The sequence below is a fragment of the Silurus aristotelis genome, assembly GCF_946808225.1.
Source record: "Silurus aristotelis genome assembly, chromosome: 17".
Lineage (NCBI taxonomy): Eukaryota > Metazoa > Chordata > Actinopteri > Siluriformes > Siluridae > Silurus > Silurus aristotelis.
This window is the reverse complement of record NC_139590.1, coordinates 24,699,117-24,716,616: the sequence shown is the minus strand read 5'-3', so window position 1 is coordinate 24,716,616 and position 17,500 is coordinate 24,699,117. Positions and strand designations below refer to the sequence as shown.

Genomic DNA, 17,500 nt, shown 5'->3' with positions numbered 1-17,500 from the left:
GTGTGTGTGTGTGTGTGTGTGAGAGAGAGAGAAATAGAGAGCTAATGATCAAAAAATCTACTCAAACAAGCTTTAGTACAGAAAGAGTGAAATGAGAAGGTTTAAGATGAGACAGGTAATTAGAAGGAGGTGTGAGTGGAGAAGAGTGGAGAGTGAAGAAGGTGTTGAGTGGAGATAGTGAGAGTGGAGAAGGTGGTGAGTGGAGATGGTGAGAGTGGAGAAGGTGGTGATTGGAGAAGGTGAGAGTGGAGAAGGTGTTGAGTGGAGAAGGTGAGAGTGGAGAAGGTGTTGAGTGGAGAAGGTGTTGAGTGGAGAAGGTGAGAGTGGAGAAGGTGAGAGTGGAGAAGGTGTTGAGTGGAGAAGGTGTTAAGTGGAGAAGGTGAGAGTGGAGAAGGTGTTGAGTGGAGAAGGTGTTGAGTGGAGAAGGTGTTGAGTGGAGAAGGTGAGAGTGGAGAAGGTGAGAGTGGAGAAGGTGTTGAGTGGAGAAGGTGTTGAGTGGAGAAGGTGTTGAGTGGAGAAGGTGAGAGTGGAGAAGGTGTTGAGTGGAGAAGGTGAGAGTGGAGAAGGTGAGAGTGGAGAAGGTGTTGAGTGGAGAAGGTGAGAGTGGAGAAGGTGAGAGTGGAGAAGGTGTTGAGTGGAGAAGGTGAGAGTGGAGAAGGTGAGAGTGGAGATGGTGAGAGTGGAGATGGTGAGAGTGGAGAAGGTGTTGAGTGGAGAAGGTGTTGAGTGGAGATGGTGAGAGTGGAGATGGTGAGAGTGGAGATGGTGAGAGTGGAGATGGTGAGAGTGGAGAAGGTGTTGAGTGGAGAAGGTGTTGAGTGGAGAAGGTGAGAGTGGAGAAGGTGTTGAGTGGAGAAGGTGTTGAGTGGAGAAGGTGTTGAGTGGAGATGGTGAGAGTGGAGATGGTGAGAGTGGGGAAGGTGTTGAGTGGAGATGGTGAGAGGGGAGAAGGTGAGAGGGGAGATGGTGAGAGTGGAGATGGTGAGAGTTGAGAAGGGTTGAGTGGAGAAGGTGTTGAGTGGAGAAGGTGTTGAGTGGAGAAGGTGTTGAGTGGAGAAGGTGAGAGTGGAGAAGGTGTTGAGTGGAGAAGGTGTTGAGTGGAGATGGTGAGAGTGGAGAAGGTGTTGAGTGGAGAAGGTGAGAGTGGAGAAGGTGTTGAGTGGAGAAGGTGTTGAGTGGAGAAGGTGTTGAGTGGAGATGGTGAGAGTGGAGAAGGTGAGAGTGGAGATGGTGAGAGTGGAGAAGGTGAGAGTTGAGAAGGGTTGAGTGGAGATGGTGAGAGTGGAGAAGGTGAGAGTTGAGAAGGGTTGAGTGGAGATGGTGAGAGTGGAGAAGGTGAGAGTTGAGAAGGGTTGAGTGGAGATGGTGAGAGTGGAGATGGTGAGAGTTGAGAAGGGTTGAGTGGAGATGGTAAAAGTGGAGATGGTGTGAGTGGAGATGGTAAGAGTGGAAATCAGGCGCTGCAGAAGATCCTGTGGTTTACCTTGTGCGCGTCCTGTATCAGTCTCCTCACCACCTCTTTGATGTGAGGGCTGTTCTCTTTGGGTGGATGAGTGTAAACCGACACGCGCGTGACTCCCCGGTAAAAGCCGCCCGTTGGCCAGCCGAGCTCGAGCGCCGGCGCCTGGGTGTCTGACAGTGTGGGCCAGTAGGTGGAGTGAACTCCCGAGTCCGAGCTCCCGGGTGAGCGTGGCGCGCGCGGCTCCGGCCGCAGATCGTCGGGCCCGTGATCGGGATCCTCATATTCCCGGAACGTGTCGCGAATCCATTTCACCTCACGCGCCGACAGGAAGTCTTTGGTGTTGTCCTCGCGGAGCCGCAGCTTGAAGGCTCCGTCCCCGTCCCGGAGCAGATGCTCGAGCGCCGCGCGCTGCTCCTCACTATAATAAAACTCCGGCTTCGACTCGGGAATCTTCACGTTCACGTGTTCATCATCTATACAGAGGAGCTGCGAGTCCGCCATGACACCCCTGTCCCTGTCCCTGTCCGCTACCTGTCCCTTTCTCTATCCCTGAAAACTTACAGTAGGTGTCTTCCTGTAATATCAGAGGGGCGGAGTCTCCAACTGATACGGGCGGGGCTTCTGGGGTGTTTGGGGGCGGGGCTACAGCACCTGGTATCGTTACAAAAGTCACTATTGATGTCAGTGAGATCCTGAACCAAGTCCAGGATGTGCAGAAGATACAAAAGTTTACAGCGTAGTCAAAAACAAGCTCAATTATTACACACACACACACACACACACACACACACACACACACACACACACACACACACACACACACACACACAAGTATTACAAAACCCCATAGTTTTAGACAGGAAATTAACACTCATCAAATATCTGGGACTTATTTCACCTTTTTATTTTATTTTATTTTAATGCCTACAGCAAACAAAAGACTGACCTACAGACTATTTGAAAAATTTCCCACAGTATTGTGTTCTAACAGCAGTGATATCAGAAGATGTTGAGGATAATTTTACAAGCGTAAGAAGTTGATCTGTTGTATAAAAACGACACTGTAGGGAAAACAAGTGAGAGGATTAAAAAAACGACTCGGATAAAATATTCAGGAGGAATAAAGTTGTATAAAAGTCCACCGCTCTGATGTCAGTAATAATGAAATGTGTAGAATAAGAAGTTTGTAGATTTTCTCCATCCTGCTCCTGAAGTCCCTCCACCTGGTGTGTCTCACTCGGGTCTCACGCTGATTTAGAGCAGAGTGAGTGTGAGGACAGAAAACAGGAGCAGGACTGAGGAACAGTGATGAACACTAAATGAGTGAGAAAGCAGGAGGATGAAGAAGCCTCTCTGTCTGTGTGTCCCGTCTCCATGGAAACAGAATCGTACCTCATGTCCAAAACATACATCAAAGAATTTACACGAGGTGTGAAGCTCGTTCCCCTGTCCTGGGGATCAGAGAGGAAAAAAGCGTTCTGTGAAGCTACGCTGGAGGACCCGGTTCTCCGGCTCGGTTAAATCGGAGCCGTGTAGTTCGCAGGGAAAAGTCCAACGTTCTCATGCAGGCGTCCTTTCCACCACGAAACATCAGAGCGATCCAGAACCTCAATGATGTCACCAGCACTGAAGCCTAACTCATCCTCCTCCTCTGCTATGAAATCATACAGCGCCTTCACCTGGACCACTGGTCTCTGTTACACACACACACACACACACACACACACACACACACACACACACACACACACACACACACACACACACACACACACACACACACACACACACACACACACACACACACAGATATTGCCATCCATGAGATACAATATAAAAGGAAATACTGTATGTGTGTAGTATATAAGGTGTGTGTGTGTGTGTGTGTGTGTGTGTGTGTGTGTGTGTGTGTGTGTGTGTATACCGGTGCAGGCACATTGTCAGAAAAGCGTCTGGCTGTAGGAAGGGTACTAACAGGACTGTTCTTCCCTGGACCCATGTGAGCCTCCAAACTTCCATGTTTACTCTGATGAGGAACACAAGGTTACAAAAATTCACACTTTACTGTGTGTGTGTGTGTGTGTGTGTGTGTGTGTGTGTGTGTGTGTGTGTGTGTGTGTGAGAGAGACTTACCTGATGATGGTGAGTTTGCTCTACTGGTCTGCGTTGTGCCGGAGCTGAGGGTTGGGGCCGAGGTAACTATAATAATAATAATAATAATAAAAATTATAATAAAAACCACAACAGTAAAATAAATGTGTGTGTGTGTGTGTGTGTGTGTGTGTGTGTGTGTGTGTGTGTGTGTGTGTGTATTTACAGGATGAGGTGGTGAAACTCTCGGTTCTTCTCGGCTCCCGTCTCTCAGGTAGATCTCTTTCTGTTTGGAGATGGATGAGGTTTTGTAGAACTCCACCAGCTTGTTGAGAGACGTGAACTTCTCACTCCACAGGTAATAATTACCCTTACTGTCCTTCATCACCTTAAAGTGCTGCACATCAGACTCGTGTCTGAAATCAGAAACAGACATGAGACGAGAATCCAGAGGAAGAGGAGAGCACACACACACACACACACACCAATCACACCATACACACACACACCAATCACACCCCCCATTCACACCATTCACACACACAAACGCACGCGCACACACACACACACCATACAGGTGGAGTTTGTGTGGGATGAAGGTCCCACAGTGATGCAGGAGCAGGTGAAGAGGAAACACTCTGGTGTGAGGGATGCAGGTGGAACATCAGCACGGTGAATGAAAACTCTATAGTCCTGTGTAAATGTTGTAGTGTAATGGAGTGATATTGTGTAAACTGTGTGTGTGTGTGTGTGTGTGTGTGTGTGTAACTTGGGGAACGTGGCACTGGATCTGTTCTGTCGTCACTGGCGAGCGTCAGGTTGCTCAAGACATCGTGATGATTCAATTAAACTGCTGTGAACAAACACTAAATCTACAAGCAGCAGCAGCAAACGAGCACATTTTTACTGTGTTGTGTTTTTTAGGGACTCGTTCTGCTTCTGTATTCATGTAGATTTTTATTTATTAATGAGGACACAGTCTGCGTGCTGCGTTTCTCTGTTTATTCTCTGTTATAGCTTTTATAAGTAACAGTCACTTAAACGTGATTTACTGCGACTTCACTACGATTCAATTAATCAATTATCAAAATAATCATTAGTTGCAGCCCTACATACATATACAACATACACACACCCTACACAACATAAACACATCCTACACAACATACACAACATAAACACATCCTACACAACATACACAACATAAACACACCCTACACAACATAAACACATCCTACACAACATACACAACATAAACACATCCTACACAACATACACAACATAAACACACCCTACACAACATAAACACATCCTACACAACATACACAACATAAACACACCCTACACAACATAAACACACCCTACACAACATAAACACACCCTACACAACATAAACACACCCTTCACAACATACACAACATAAACACATCCTACACAACATACACAACATAAACACACCCTACACAACATAAACACACCCTACACAACATAAACACACCCTACACAACATAAACACACCCTACACAACATAAACACACCCTACACAACATACACACACCCTACACAACATACACAACATAAACACACCCTACACAACATAAACACACCCTACACAACATACACACACCCTACACAACATAAACACACCCTACACAACATACACACACCCTACACAACATACACAACATAAACACACCCTACACAACATAACCACACCCTACACAACATACACAACATACACACACCCTACACAACATAAACACACCCTACACAACATACACAACATACACACACCCTACACAACATAAACACACCCTACACAACATACACAACATACACACACCCTACACAACATAAACACACCCTACACAACATACACAACATAAACACACCCTACACAACATAACCAGACCCTACACAACATACACAACATACACACACCCTACACAACATAAACACACCCTACACAACATACACAACATACACACACCCTACACAACATAAACACACCCTACACAACATAAACACACCCTACACACCCTACACAACATAAACACACCCTACACAACAAACACACCCTACACAACATACACAACATAAACACACCCTACACAACATACACACACCCTACACAACATAAACACACCCTACACAACATACACAACATAAACACACCCTACACAACATAAACACACCCTACACAACATAAACACACCCTACACAACATACACACACCCTACACAACATAAACACACCCTACACAACATACACAACATACACACACCCTACACAACATTAACACACCCTACACAACATAAACACACCCTACACAACATACACAACATAAACACACCCTACACAACATAAACACACCCTACACAACATACACAACATAAACACACCCTACACAACATTAACACACCCTACACAACATACACACACCCTACACAACATAAACACACCCTACACAACATAAACACACCCTACACAACATAAACACACCCTACACAACATAAACACACCCTACACAACATACACAACATAAACACACCCTACACAACATAACCACACCCTACACAACATACACAACATAAACACACCCTACACAACATAAACACACCCTACACAACATACACAACATAAACACACCCTACACAACATAAACACACCCTACACAACATACACAACATAAAGCAACCCTACACAACATACACAACATAAACACACCCTACACAACATAAACCAACCCTACACAACATACACAACATAAACACACCCTACACAACATAACCACAACATAAACACACCCTACACAACATACACACCCTACACAACATACACACACCCTACACAACATAAACACACCCTACACAACATACACAACATACACACACCCTACACAACATAAACACACCCTACACAACATAAACACACCCTACACAACATACACAACATACACACACCCTACACAACATAAACACATACATAAACACCCTACACAACATACACACACCCTACACAACATAAACACACCCTACACAACATACACACACCCTACACAACATAAACACACCCTACACAACATAACCACACCCTACACAACATACACAACATACACACACCCTACACAACATAAACACACCCTACACAACATACACAACATTAACACACCCTACACAACATAAACACACCCTACACAACATTAACACACCCTACACAACATACACACCCTACACAACATACACACCCTACACACCCTACACAACATAAACACACCCTACACAACATACACACACCCTACACAACATACACACACCCTACACAACATACACACACCCTACACAACATACACAACATAAACACACCCTAAACAACATAAACACACCCTACACAACATAAACACACCCTACACAACATACACAACATTAACACACCCTACACAACATACACAACATTAACACACCCTACACAACATTAACACACCCTACACAACATACACAACATTAACACACCCTACACAACATAAACACACCCTACACAACATACACAACATACACACACCCTACACAACATAAACACACCCTACACAACATACACAACATACACACACCCTACACAACATAAACACATACATAAACACCCTACACAACATACACACACCCTACACAACATAAACACACCCTACACAACATACACAACATACACACACCCTACACAACATAAACACACCCTACACAACATACACAACATAAACACACCCTACACAACATAACCACACCCTACACAACATACACAACATTAACACACCCTACACAACATACACAACATTAACACACCCTACACAACATTAACACACCCTACACAACATACACAACATTAACACACCCTACACAACATAAACACACCCTACACAACATACACAACATACACACACCCTACACAACATAAACACACCCTACACAACATACACAACATACACACACCCTACACAACATAAACACATACATAAACACCCTACACAACATACACACACCCTACACAACATAAACACACCCTACACAACATACACAACATACACACACCCTACACAACATAAACACACCCTACACAACATACACAACATAAACACACCCTACACAACATAACCACACCCTACACAACATACACAACATACACACACCCTACACAACATAAACACACCCTACACAACATACACAACATACACACACCCTACACAACATAAACACACCCTACACAACATAAACACACCCTACACACCCTACACAACATAAACACACCCTACACAACATACACAACATAAACACACCCTACACAACATTAACACACCCTACACAACATACACACACCCTACACAACATAAACACACCCTACACAACATACACAACATAAACACACCCTACACAACATAAACACACCCTACACAACATACACAACATTAACACACCCTACACAACATAAACAACCCTCCACAACATAAACAACCCTACACACCCTACACAACATCAACACACTCTACACAACATCAACACACCCTACACAACATAAACACACCCTACACAACATTAACACACCCTACACAACATAAGCACACTATACACACCATTAACACCCTACACAATATAAACACACTATACACAACATAAACACACCCTACACAACATACACACAACATAAACAACATACACACTATGCACACATGTCCACAAACACACACACACACACACACACACACACACACACACACACACACACACACACACTGTTCTCATTAACAGGAATATGGTGGTGTTTATTTGCACCCTCTGCTGGTGAAAATCCATATCACATGCCACTCATTACTACGCTTCTGTAATGTTGAGTCTCCCAAATGTTTTTGAAAAAACGAACCAAATTGGACTAAACCATGATGAATTGTCTCAGACCCCAATAATTAACCAATCTACATATTTATTCCAGACTTCAATATAGGTATAGTGTAGCATCTAAACACTACTATAATATACAAAATACACAACTTGTACTTTTCCTCACCATATGCTACATCATATAAAATCGATCCTAGGACTCACTGGACACCAGTTAGGATCCGCTTTACAGTTCAGTTTAAACCAGTTACAGGCTGTAATAAAGAGTTGTAGAGTATTTTAGACTTTATTACACCAGGGGGACGATGTGAAAGACCAGATGGAGTCTGAAAAAGTTGAAGATGATCAGTAGATTCACCACACAGATCTGACCACATTTGAACTGATACAGCAGACGTAGTCATGTGGGTGATGATGCATGATCTTCTGAGAGTTCAGGTGAATTCTGGGGCTAAACAGATTAAAACCACAATGTGTGTGTGTGTGATTATTTTCTGGGTGTGTTAATAAAGTTTTTTTTCCACTTCACCGATATTAAAGACTGATTATTTGATTTTGTTATTTTATGTAATGGGTCACTTGTGGAAAGGGTGCAATTATTTACGCATGTCGTACATTAAACAAACTCTTGCTCTCAAACAGAAAAGATGTTTAAATGAGAACAAAATGTTCTGATGGCAAAGTTAGTAGAGAAAGCTGGACTCCAGAGTCTGGGGTTCCATCTAACAGACTAAACTAAAGTTTCCCCATTTCTGCGTCACGCCATAAAGCAAAAAACTGAGAGAGAAATGAAGGAAGGAAGGAAGGAAGGAAGATGGAGAAGTACTGAAAGTGTCAGTGTGGTTCTCCATGCTGATGTTCTGCAAAGTGATTTCCTGTGCATGAAAGAGTAAAATGTTAGAAAACCATCACATGGCTGAGGAGCCCTTGAGGAACCTGAGAGTGATGTGTGTGTTTTTGATGCTGTGTTTGTTGAGTAAAGCAACACAGAATGTAAATGTGTGTGTGCGTGTGTGTGTGTGTGTGTGTGTGTGTTCAGACTCAGACCTGACAGAGATGGAGAAATCTCCAGGTGAGCTCTGACTGCCGCGGATCAGGAAACCTCCCACCTCCCGGGACATGAGAATTTCCTCTGCAGAGCTGCGGCTGGCGCTCTCCTGGTACCAGCTTTATACCACATAATAAAGAACATCAGAACACTTACACACACCTCACAAGCAGAAACACACACAGGAGAACACGCTGTGGTTCACATCAACACCCTTAAGATCCCGGAAGTTCCTGAGCTGAAATTCCAATAGATTTAAGGATGAATTTGGACTGGAATTAATATCAACAATCACTGTACACTTTACCACTGATGAGGATGAGGTTCCCCTTTGAGTCTTCTGGATCATCTAAAGTTTTTTTTTTAATGAAGTCTCAGGGAGTTTTTCCTTCACCACAGTCACCACTGGATCAGTCATTAGGGAGAAACTTGAACATTCTTTTATACAACTTTATTTTTGTAAATGTGCTTTGAGAAAATGTATATTGTTAAAAGTGCTCTAGAAATAAAAGAGTAATGAATTACACACACACACACACACACATGGGCATTCTGTAATCAGAGCAGATCTGAAAGGAGGCAAAATCTCTGCAATGTTGAACAAATAATTGGTACAGAATTGAAAATGATCCTTAACCCAATTCCACCACAGTCCTGGAGCCGTCAGTGACCTGAGTCAGTAAATCAGTGAGTCAGTGATTCAGTGATTCAGTGAATCGACGAGTCGTTGAATCAGAATCAGCTTTACACAGATAAAGCGGTGATAAAAGATGTATACGTTTGTCCCTAATGAGTGAGTCGGCAGCGACTGTGGTGAGGGAAAAACTCATGAGCAAGAAACCTTGAGAGGAACCAGACTCAAGAGGGAACCTCATCCTCATCCTCAACACTGAAAGATCATATATTACAGCTGAACATTGTTGAGGTGTGCAGTGATGAACAGGTGCAGCCTGGAGCCTGTAGTCAGGAGCACATGTGATCAAGAAACCACAGCAGAGGAAATGATCTGAACAGGAAGACACGGCTGATCTGAAGTCCAGCATGGCTGAGAGTCTACACCAGGGACTTATCACATTTCTGAGAATTCATGATCTCAGAAGAAAAATATGTGTTGAGGTGTGAGGTTGTGATGTGCAGGAGATCACCTGGGGGTCTGTCTGTCTACGTAGTTTTTGGGGACGAAGCCTTCGTGTCCGTGCATTTCTGCTTTAAACCAGTTATCCTGAGAGCTGAGAATCTGCACACACACACACACACACACACACACACACACACACACACACACACACACACACACACACACACACACACACTTCATTGTGCTTCAGTTTTCACTCTGGAGAAACCCTTAATGGATATTTGTTGAATGGTTTTCAAAGTGCTTCTAATAACAAACGGACCATTTTTTTGGTGTGTGTGTGTGTGTGTGTGTGTGTGTGTGTGTGTGTGAGTAACTGATCGGTATAATTTTGATGATATTGCCTTCATTTTATTATTAATACTTAGACCCTGATATTGAGTTTATTGGTATCTACATACTTTCAGATTTTAAGGTTTAAAAAAAACAATGGTTTGGTTCTCAGACTCCTGAGAAGGTTTTGGAGAACCTCAGATGGATATATATATATATATATATAGACTCTTTACATAGATATATACATTTCACATACTGTAGAACCTGTAAGATCCTTGTTCTTCTAGAGGAACACCAGGAGAACATAGACAGGAGCCTAGGGTTCAGAATGCACTTTGTGTACCTTCAGAATGTCTCCTTTGCGAAAGCTGAGCTCATCCTCAGCCGTGGCGTTAAACTCAAACTTTCCTCGCGCCTCCATGACGACAGAGCGAGGGAGAGAAGAGACAAAGGAGAGAAGAGACGAGCAAATATCTGTACAAGAGATCAAGAAGAGGAAGTTAACTCTACCTCTCTCTCTCACACACACACACACACACACACACACACACACACACACACACACACACACACACACACAGCTGGCTGAGAGAACACGCAGCTGTGGGTAATCTGACATTCGCACATGAACACCATTCAAATGTCACCTCAGAATAACTAAGACCATAAATGTGAAGATCATGTGTTGGAGGACGTTATTCTGAGGTGAGCAGTTCAGGTCCTCCTTACAAAACACTGCACTCTGATTGGTCAGAAGGTGTTCATTAGCTAAGAGGTTTATGAGGATGTGAAGGAGTGAAGAAATCTTACACTTGTCCTGGTGGAGAACCTGGTCAGACGTGAGGTGGATCAGTACATCCTAGAGAAGAATTCACCTTCAACACAAAAGGAGAAGAGAACCTGATTACACACACACCAGCTTTTACTTTGACCTAAGCCATTTTAACATTGAAGTGTTTTCTTCTCCAAGCTGGAAGATACATTCCACACCCTTGAAGGTTCCTTAATAGAACTCAGGAACAACCATTAAGGGTTTGATGTAGAACTCCTGGAAGCTGAGATAATCTTCATTATCCACTGAACCCTTAAAGAAGAAGAAATTTCTAACTTACCTTAAAGCTTTTTTACTTCTCCATTTTGAGGAACAACCCTTGAGTGATTTTCTTACAGAGGGATTTCTTTTTTTTAGAAAGACACGAATTCTTAACTGTCGAATGAACACTTCAAGAAAACTTCTGTAAAAGTCTACACACAACTCAGGGAATTATTAAGAACCACAGAGAACATCTGAAGAACCATAGAGAACATTTAAACAGAGTGGTTTATTATATACAGTATATATATATATTATTCTTTTATTTATTTTTTTCTAGTGTGTGTGTGTGTGTGTGTGTGTGTGTGTGTGTGTGCGCGCGTGTCTCTCTCTCTCTCTCTCTCTCTCTCTCTCTCTCTCTCTCTCTCTCTCTCTCTCTCTCTCTCTCATACTCACTCTCTCTCTCTCTCTCTCTCATACTCACTCTCTCTCTCTCTCTCTCTCTCTCTCTCTCTCTCTCTCATACTCTCTCTCTCTCTCTCTCTCTCTCTCTCTCTCTCTCTCTCTCATACTCACTCACTCTCTCTCTCTCTCTCATACTCACTCACTCTCTCATACTCTCTCACTCTCACATACTCTCTCTCTCTCTCTCTCTCTCTCGCTCTCATACTCACTCTCTCTCTCTCTCATACTCACTCTCTCTCTCATACTCACTTTCTCTCTCTCTCTCTCTCTCTCTCTCTCATACTCTCTCTCTCTCTCTCATACTCTCTCTCTCTCTCTCTCTCTCTCTCTCTCCCTCGCTCTCTCCCTCTCTCTCTCTCTCTCCCTTATACTCTCTCTCTCTCTCTCTCTCTCTCTCTCTCTCCCTCTCTCTCTCTCTCTCTCTCCCTCTCTCCCTCTCTCTTTCTCTCTCTCTCTCTCCCTCTCTCTCTCTCTCTCTTCCTTATACTCTCTCTCTCTCTCCCTCTCTCTCTCTCTCTCTCTCTTTCCCTCTCCCTCCCTCTCTCTTTCTCTCTCTCTCTCTCTCTCTCTCTCTCTCTCTCTCTCTCTCTCTCCCTCTCACTCTCTCTCTCTCTCTATCTGCTTATTGTTAATGTGAGGTGAGGTGTGTGTTGTTTTACCAGCACATGCATTCAGATGAACCTGCTGCTTGTGTTCAAAATGAAGCTCTCTGTGCTGATATACAACAATAATACACACCTTCTGACCAATCACAACGCAGTGTTCCACCTCCCTGGGGTATGAGTGTGATCCTGATCTACAATAATGTCTGATCAGATGTTTAACAGTCTAGCAGAAATAACAGGTTCAGTTTTTATAGACCACTTTCTCTTGATGCAACTTGTGAAAATAAATGTATTAATAATAATAATAATAATAATAGTTTTGTATCTACAGCACCGACACTGCAGGCTTTTTTCCAACTGACCCCGAAGTTTATTTATTTATTTATTAATTAAATCTTTTTACATTTATTTGCTTATTTTCAGAAAAATAGAAGAAAACATTAGGAAAGTGAAATGTGGAAATGGAAAGAGTGCTGCAGTGGAAAATCACTGTTACAGCGCAGTTGGCAAGTGAACATGTGTAACGTTTTGAAATACTGTTAAGATCGAGCCATTCTGTGTGAAGGAAGAAGGTTTTCTCTTAAAACTTTCTCATTGGCTCACTGGTCATGTGACATTCTGACAGGAAGTAACCTACATTTACTGCTCAAACACTACCTACAGCACACTACACTGCTCAACCATGTTCCATTTTATACATCATATTATACAATAGACTGTACACCATACCACCGCTACGCATCCACACCATACCACCGCTACGCATTCACACCATACCACCGCTACGCATCCACACCATACCACCGCTACGCATCCACACCATACCACCGCTACGCATCCACACCATACCACCGCTACGCATCCACACCATACCACCGCTACGCATCCACACCATACCACCGCTACGCATCCACACCATACCACCGCTACGCATCCACACCATACCACCGCTACGCATCCACACCATACCACCGCTACGCATCCACACCATACCACCGCTACGCAGTCACACCATACCACCGCTACGCATTCACACCATACCACCGCTACGCATTCACACCATACCACCGCTACGCATTCACACCATACCACCGCTACGCATCCACACCATACCACACCACCACTACACATCCACACCATACCACACCACCACTACACATCCACAGCATACCACCGCTACACATCCACACCATACCACCGCTACACATCCACACCACACCACCGCTACACATCCACACCACACCACCGCTACACATCCACACCATACCACCGCTACACATCCACACCATACCATACCACCGCTACACATCCACACCATACCATACCACCGCTACACATCCACACCATACCACCGCTACACATCCACACCATACCACACCACCACTACACATCCACACCATACCACACCACCACTACACATCCACACCATACCACCGCTACAAATCCACACCATACCACCGCTACAAATCCACACCATACCACCGCTACACAGCCACACCATACCACCGCTACACAGCCACACCATACCACCGCTACACAGCCACACCATACCACACCACCACTACACATCCACACCATACCACCACTACACATCCACACCACACCACCACTACACATCCACACCACACCACCACTACACATCCACACCACACCACCACTACACATCCACACCATACCACCTCTACACATCCACACCATACCACCGCTACACATCCACACCATACCACACCACCGCTACACATCCACACCACACCACACCACCGCTACACATCCACACCACACCACCGCTACACATCCACACCACACCACCGCTACACATCCACACCACACCACCGCTACACATCCACACCACACCACCGCTACACATCCACACCACACCACCGCTACACATCCACACCACACCACCGCTACACATCCACACCACACCACCGCTACACATCCACACCATACCACCGCTACACATCCACACCATACCATACCACCGCTACACATCCACACCATACCATACCACCGCTACACATCCACACCATACCATACCACCGCTACACATCCACACCATACCACCGCTACACATTCACACCATACCACCGCTACACATTCACACCATACCACCGCTACACATTCACACCATACCACCGCTACACATTCACACCATACCACCGCTACACATCCACACCATACCACACCACCACTACACATCCACACCATACCACCGCTACACATCCACACCATACCACCGCTACACATTCACACCATACCACCGCTACACATCCATACCATACCACCGCTACACATTCACACCATACCACCGCTACACATTCACACCATACCACCGCTACACATCCACACCATACCACACCACCGCTACACATCCACACCATACCACACCACCGCTACACATCCACACCATACCACCGCTACACATCCACACCATACCACCGCTACACATTCACACCATACCACCGCTACACATCCACACCATACCACCGCTACACATCCACACCATAACACCGCTACACATCCACACCATACCACACCACCGCTACACATCCACACCATACCACACCACCGCTACACATCCACACCATACCACACCACCGCTACACATCCACACCATACCACACCACCGCTACACATCCACACCATACCACCGCTACACATCCACACCATACCATACCACCGCTACACATCCACACCATACCATACCACCGCTACACATCCACACCATACCACCGCTACACATTCACACCATACCACCGCTACACATTCACACCATACCACCGCTACACATTCACACCATACCACCGCTACACATTCACACCATACCACCGCTACACATCCACACCATACCATACCACCGCTACACATCCACACCATACCACCGCTACACATTCACACCATACCACCGCTACACATTCACACCATACCACCGCTACACATCCATACCATACCACCGCTACACATTCACACCATACCACCGCTACACATTCACACCATACCACCGCTACACATCCACACCATACCACACCACCGCTACACATCCACACCATACCACCGCTACACATCCACACCATACCACCGCTACACATCCACACCATACCACCGCTACACATTCACACCATACCACCGCTACACATCCACACCATACCACCGCTACACATCCACACCATACCACCGCTACACATCCACACCATACCACACCACCGCTACACATCCACACCATACCACACCACCGCTACACATCCACACCATACCACACCACCGCTACACATCCACACCATACCACACCACCGCTACACATCCACACCATACCACCGCTACACATTCACACCATACCACCGCTACACATTCACACCATACCACCGCTACACATTCACACCATACCACCGCTACACATTCACACCATACCACCGCTACACATTCACACCATACCACCGCTACACATTCACACCATACCACCGCTACACATTCACACCATACCACCGCTACACATTCACACCATACCACCGCTACACATCCACACCATACCACCGCTACACATCCACACCATACCACCGCTACACATCCACACCATACCACCGCTACACATCCACACCACACCACCGCTACACATCCACACCATACCACACCACCGCTACACATCCACACCATACCACACCACCGCTACACATCCACACCATACCACACCACCGCTACACATCCACACCATACCATACCACCGCTACACATCCACACCATACCATACCACCGCTACACATCCACACCATACCACCGCTACACATCCACACCATACCACCGCTACACATTCACACCATACCACCGCTACACATTCACACCATACCACCGCTACACATTCACACCATACCACCGCTACACATCCACACCATACCACCGCTACACATCCACACCATACCACCGCTACACATCCACACCATACCACCGCTACACATCCACACCATACCACCGCTACACATCCACACCATACCACCGCTACACATCCACACCATACCACCGCTACACATCCACACCATACCACCGCTACACATCCACACCATACCACCGCTACACATCCACACCATACCACCGCTACACATCCACACCATACCACACCACCACTACACATCCACACCATACCACACCACCACTACACATCCACACCATACCACCAATACACATCCACACCATACCACCACTACACATCCACACCATACCACACCACCACTACACATCCACACCATACCACCAATACACATCCACACCATACCACCACTACACATCCACACCATACCACACCACCGCTACACATCCACACCATACCACCGCTACACATCCACACCATACCACCGCTACACATCCACACCATACCACCGCTACACATCCACACCATACCACCGCTACACATCCACACCATACCACCGCTACACATCCACACCATACCACCGCTACACATCCACACCATACCACACCACCACTACACATCCACACCATACCACACC

General features: G+C 45.4%; 2 protein-coding genes across 2 annotated transcripts in view; both read right to left on the bottom strand.

The window, feature by feature from the left end:
* fam83fa (family with sequence similarity 83 member Fa) overlaps window positions 1–2,255 on the bottom strand; it is a 15,894-nt gene extending 13,639 nt beyond the window's left edge. The window contains exon 1 of the mRNA XM_083566520.1: window positions 1,484–2,255. Within this exon, the coding sequence (XP_083422646.1) occupies window positions 1,484–1,963 (480 nt within the window). The 5' untranslated portion in view covers window positions 1,964–2,255. The remainder of the gene's footprint in view (window positions 1–1,483) is intronic.
* Window positions 2,256–2,351: 96 nt separating this feature from the next.
* The window catches only part of grap2a (GRB2 related adaptor protein 2a), a 17,847-nt gene continuing 2,698 nt past the window's right edge, over window positions 2,352–17,500 (bottom strand). The window contains exons 2-9 of the mRNA XM_083566572.1: window positions 11,712–11,776; window positions 11,245–11,375; window positions 10,633–10,724; window positions 9,487–9,606; window positions 3,780–3,969; window positions 3,596–3,661; window positions 3,387–3,488; window positions 2,352–3,156 (exon numbers count right to left, since the gene is read on the bottom strand). Of these exons, the coding sequence (XP_083422698.1) occupies window positions 2,980–3,156; window positions 3,387–3,488; window positions 3,596–3,661; window positions 3,780–3,969; window positions 9,487–9,606; window positions 10,633–10,724; window positions 11,245–11,322 (825 nt within the window). The 5' untranslated portion in view covers window positions 11,323–11,375; window positions 11,712–11,776 and the 3' untranslated portion in view covers window positions 2,352–2,979. The remainder of the gene's footprint in view (window positions 3,157–3,386; window positions 3,489–3,595; window positions 3,662–3,779; window positions 3,970–9,486; window positions 9,607–10,632; window positions 10,725–11,244; window positions 11,376–11,711; window positions 11,777–17,500) is intronic.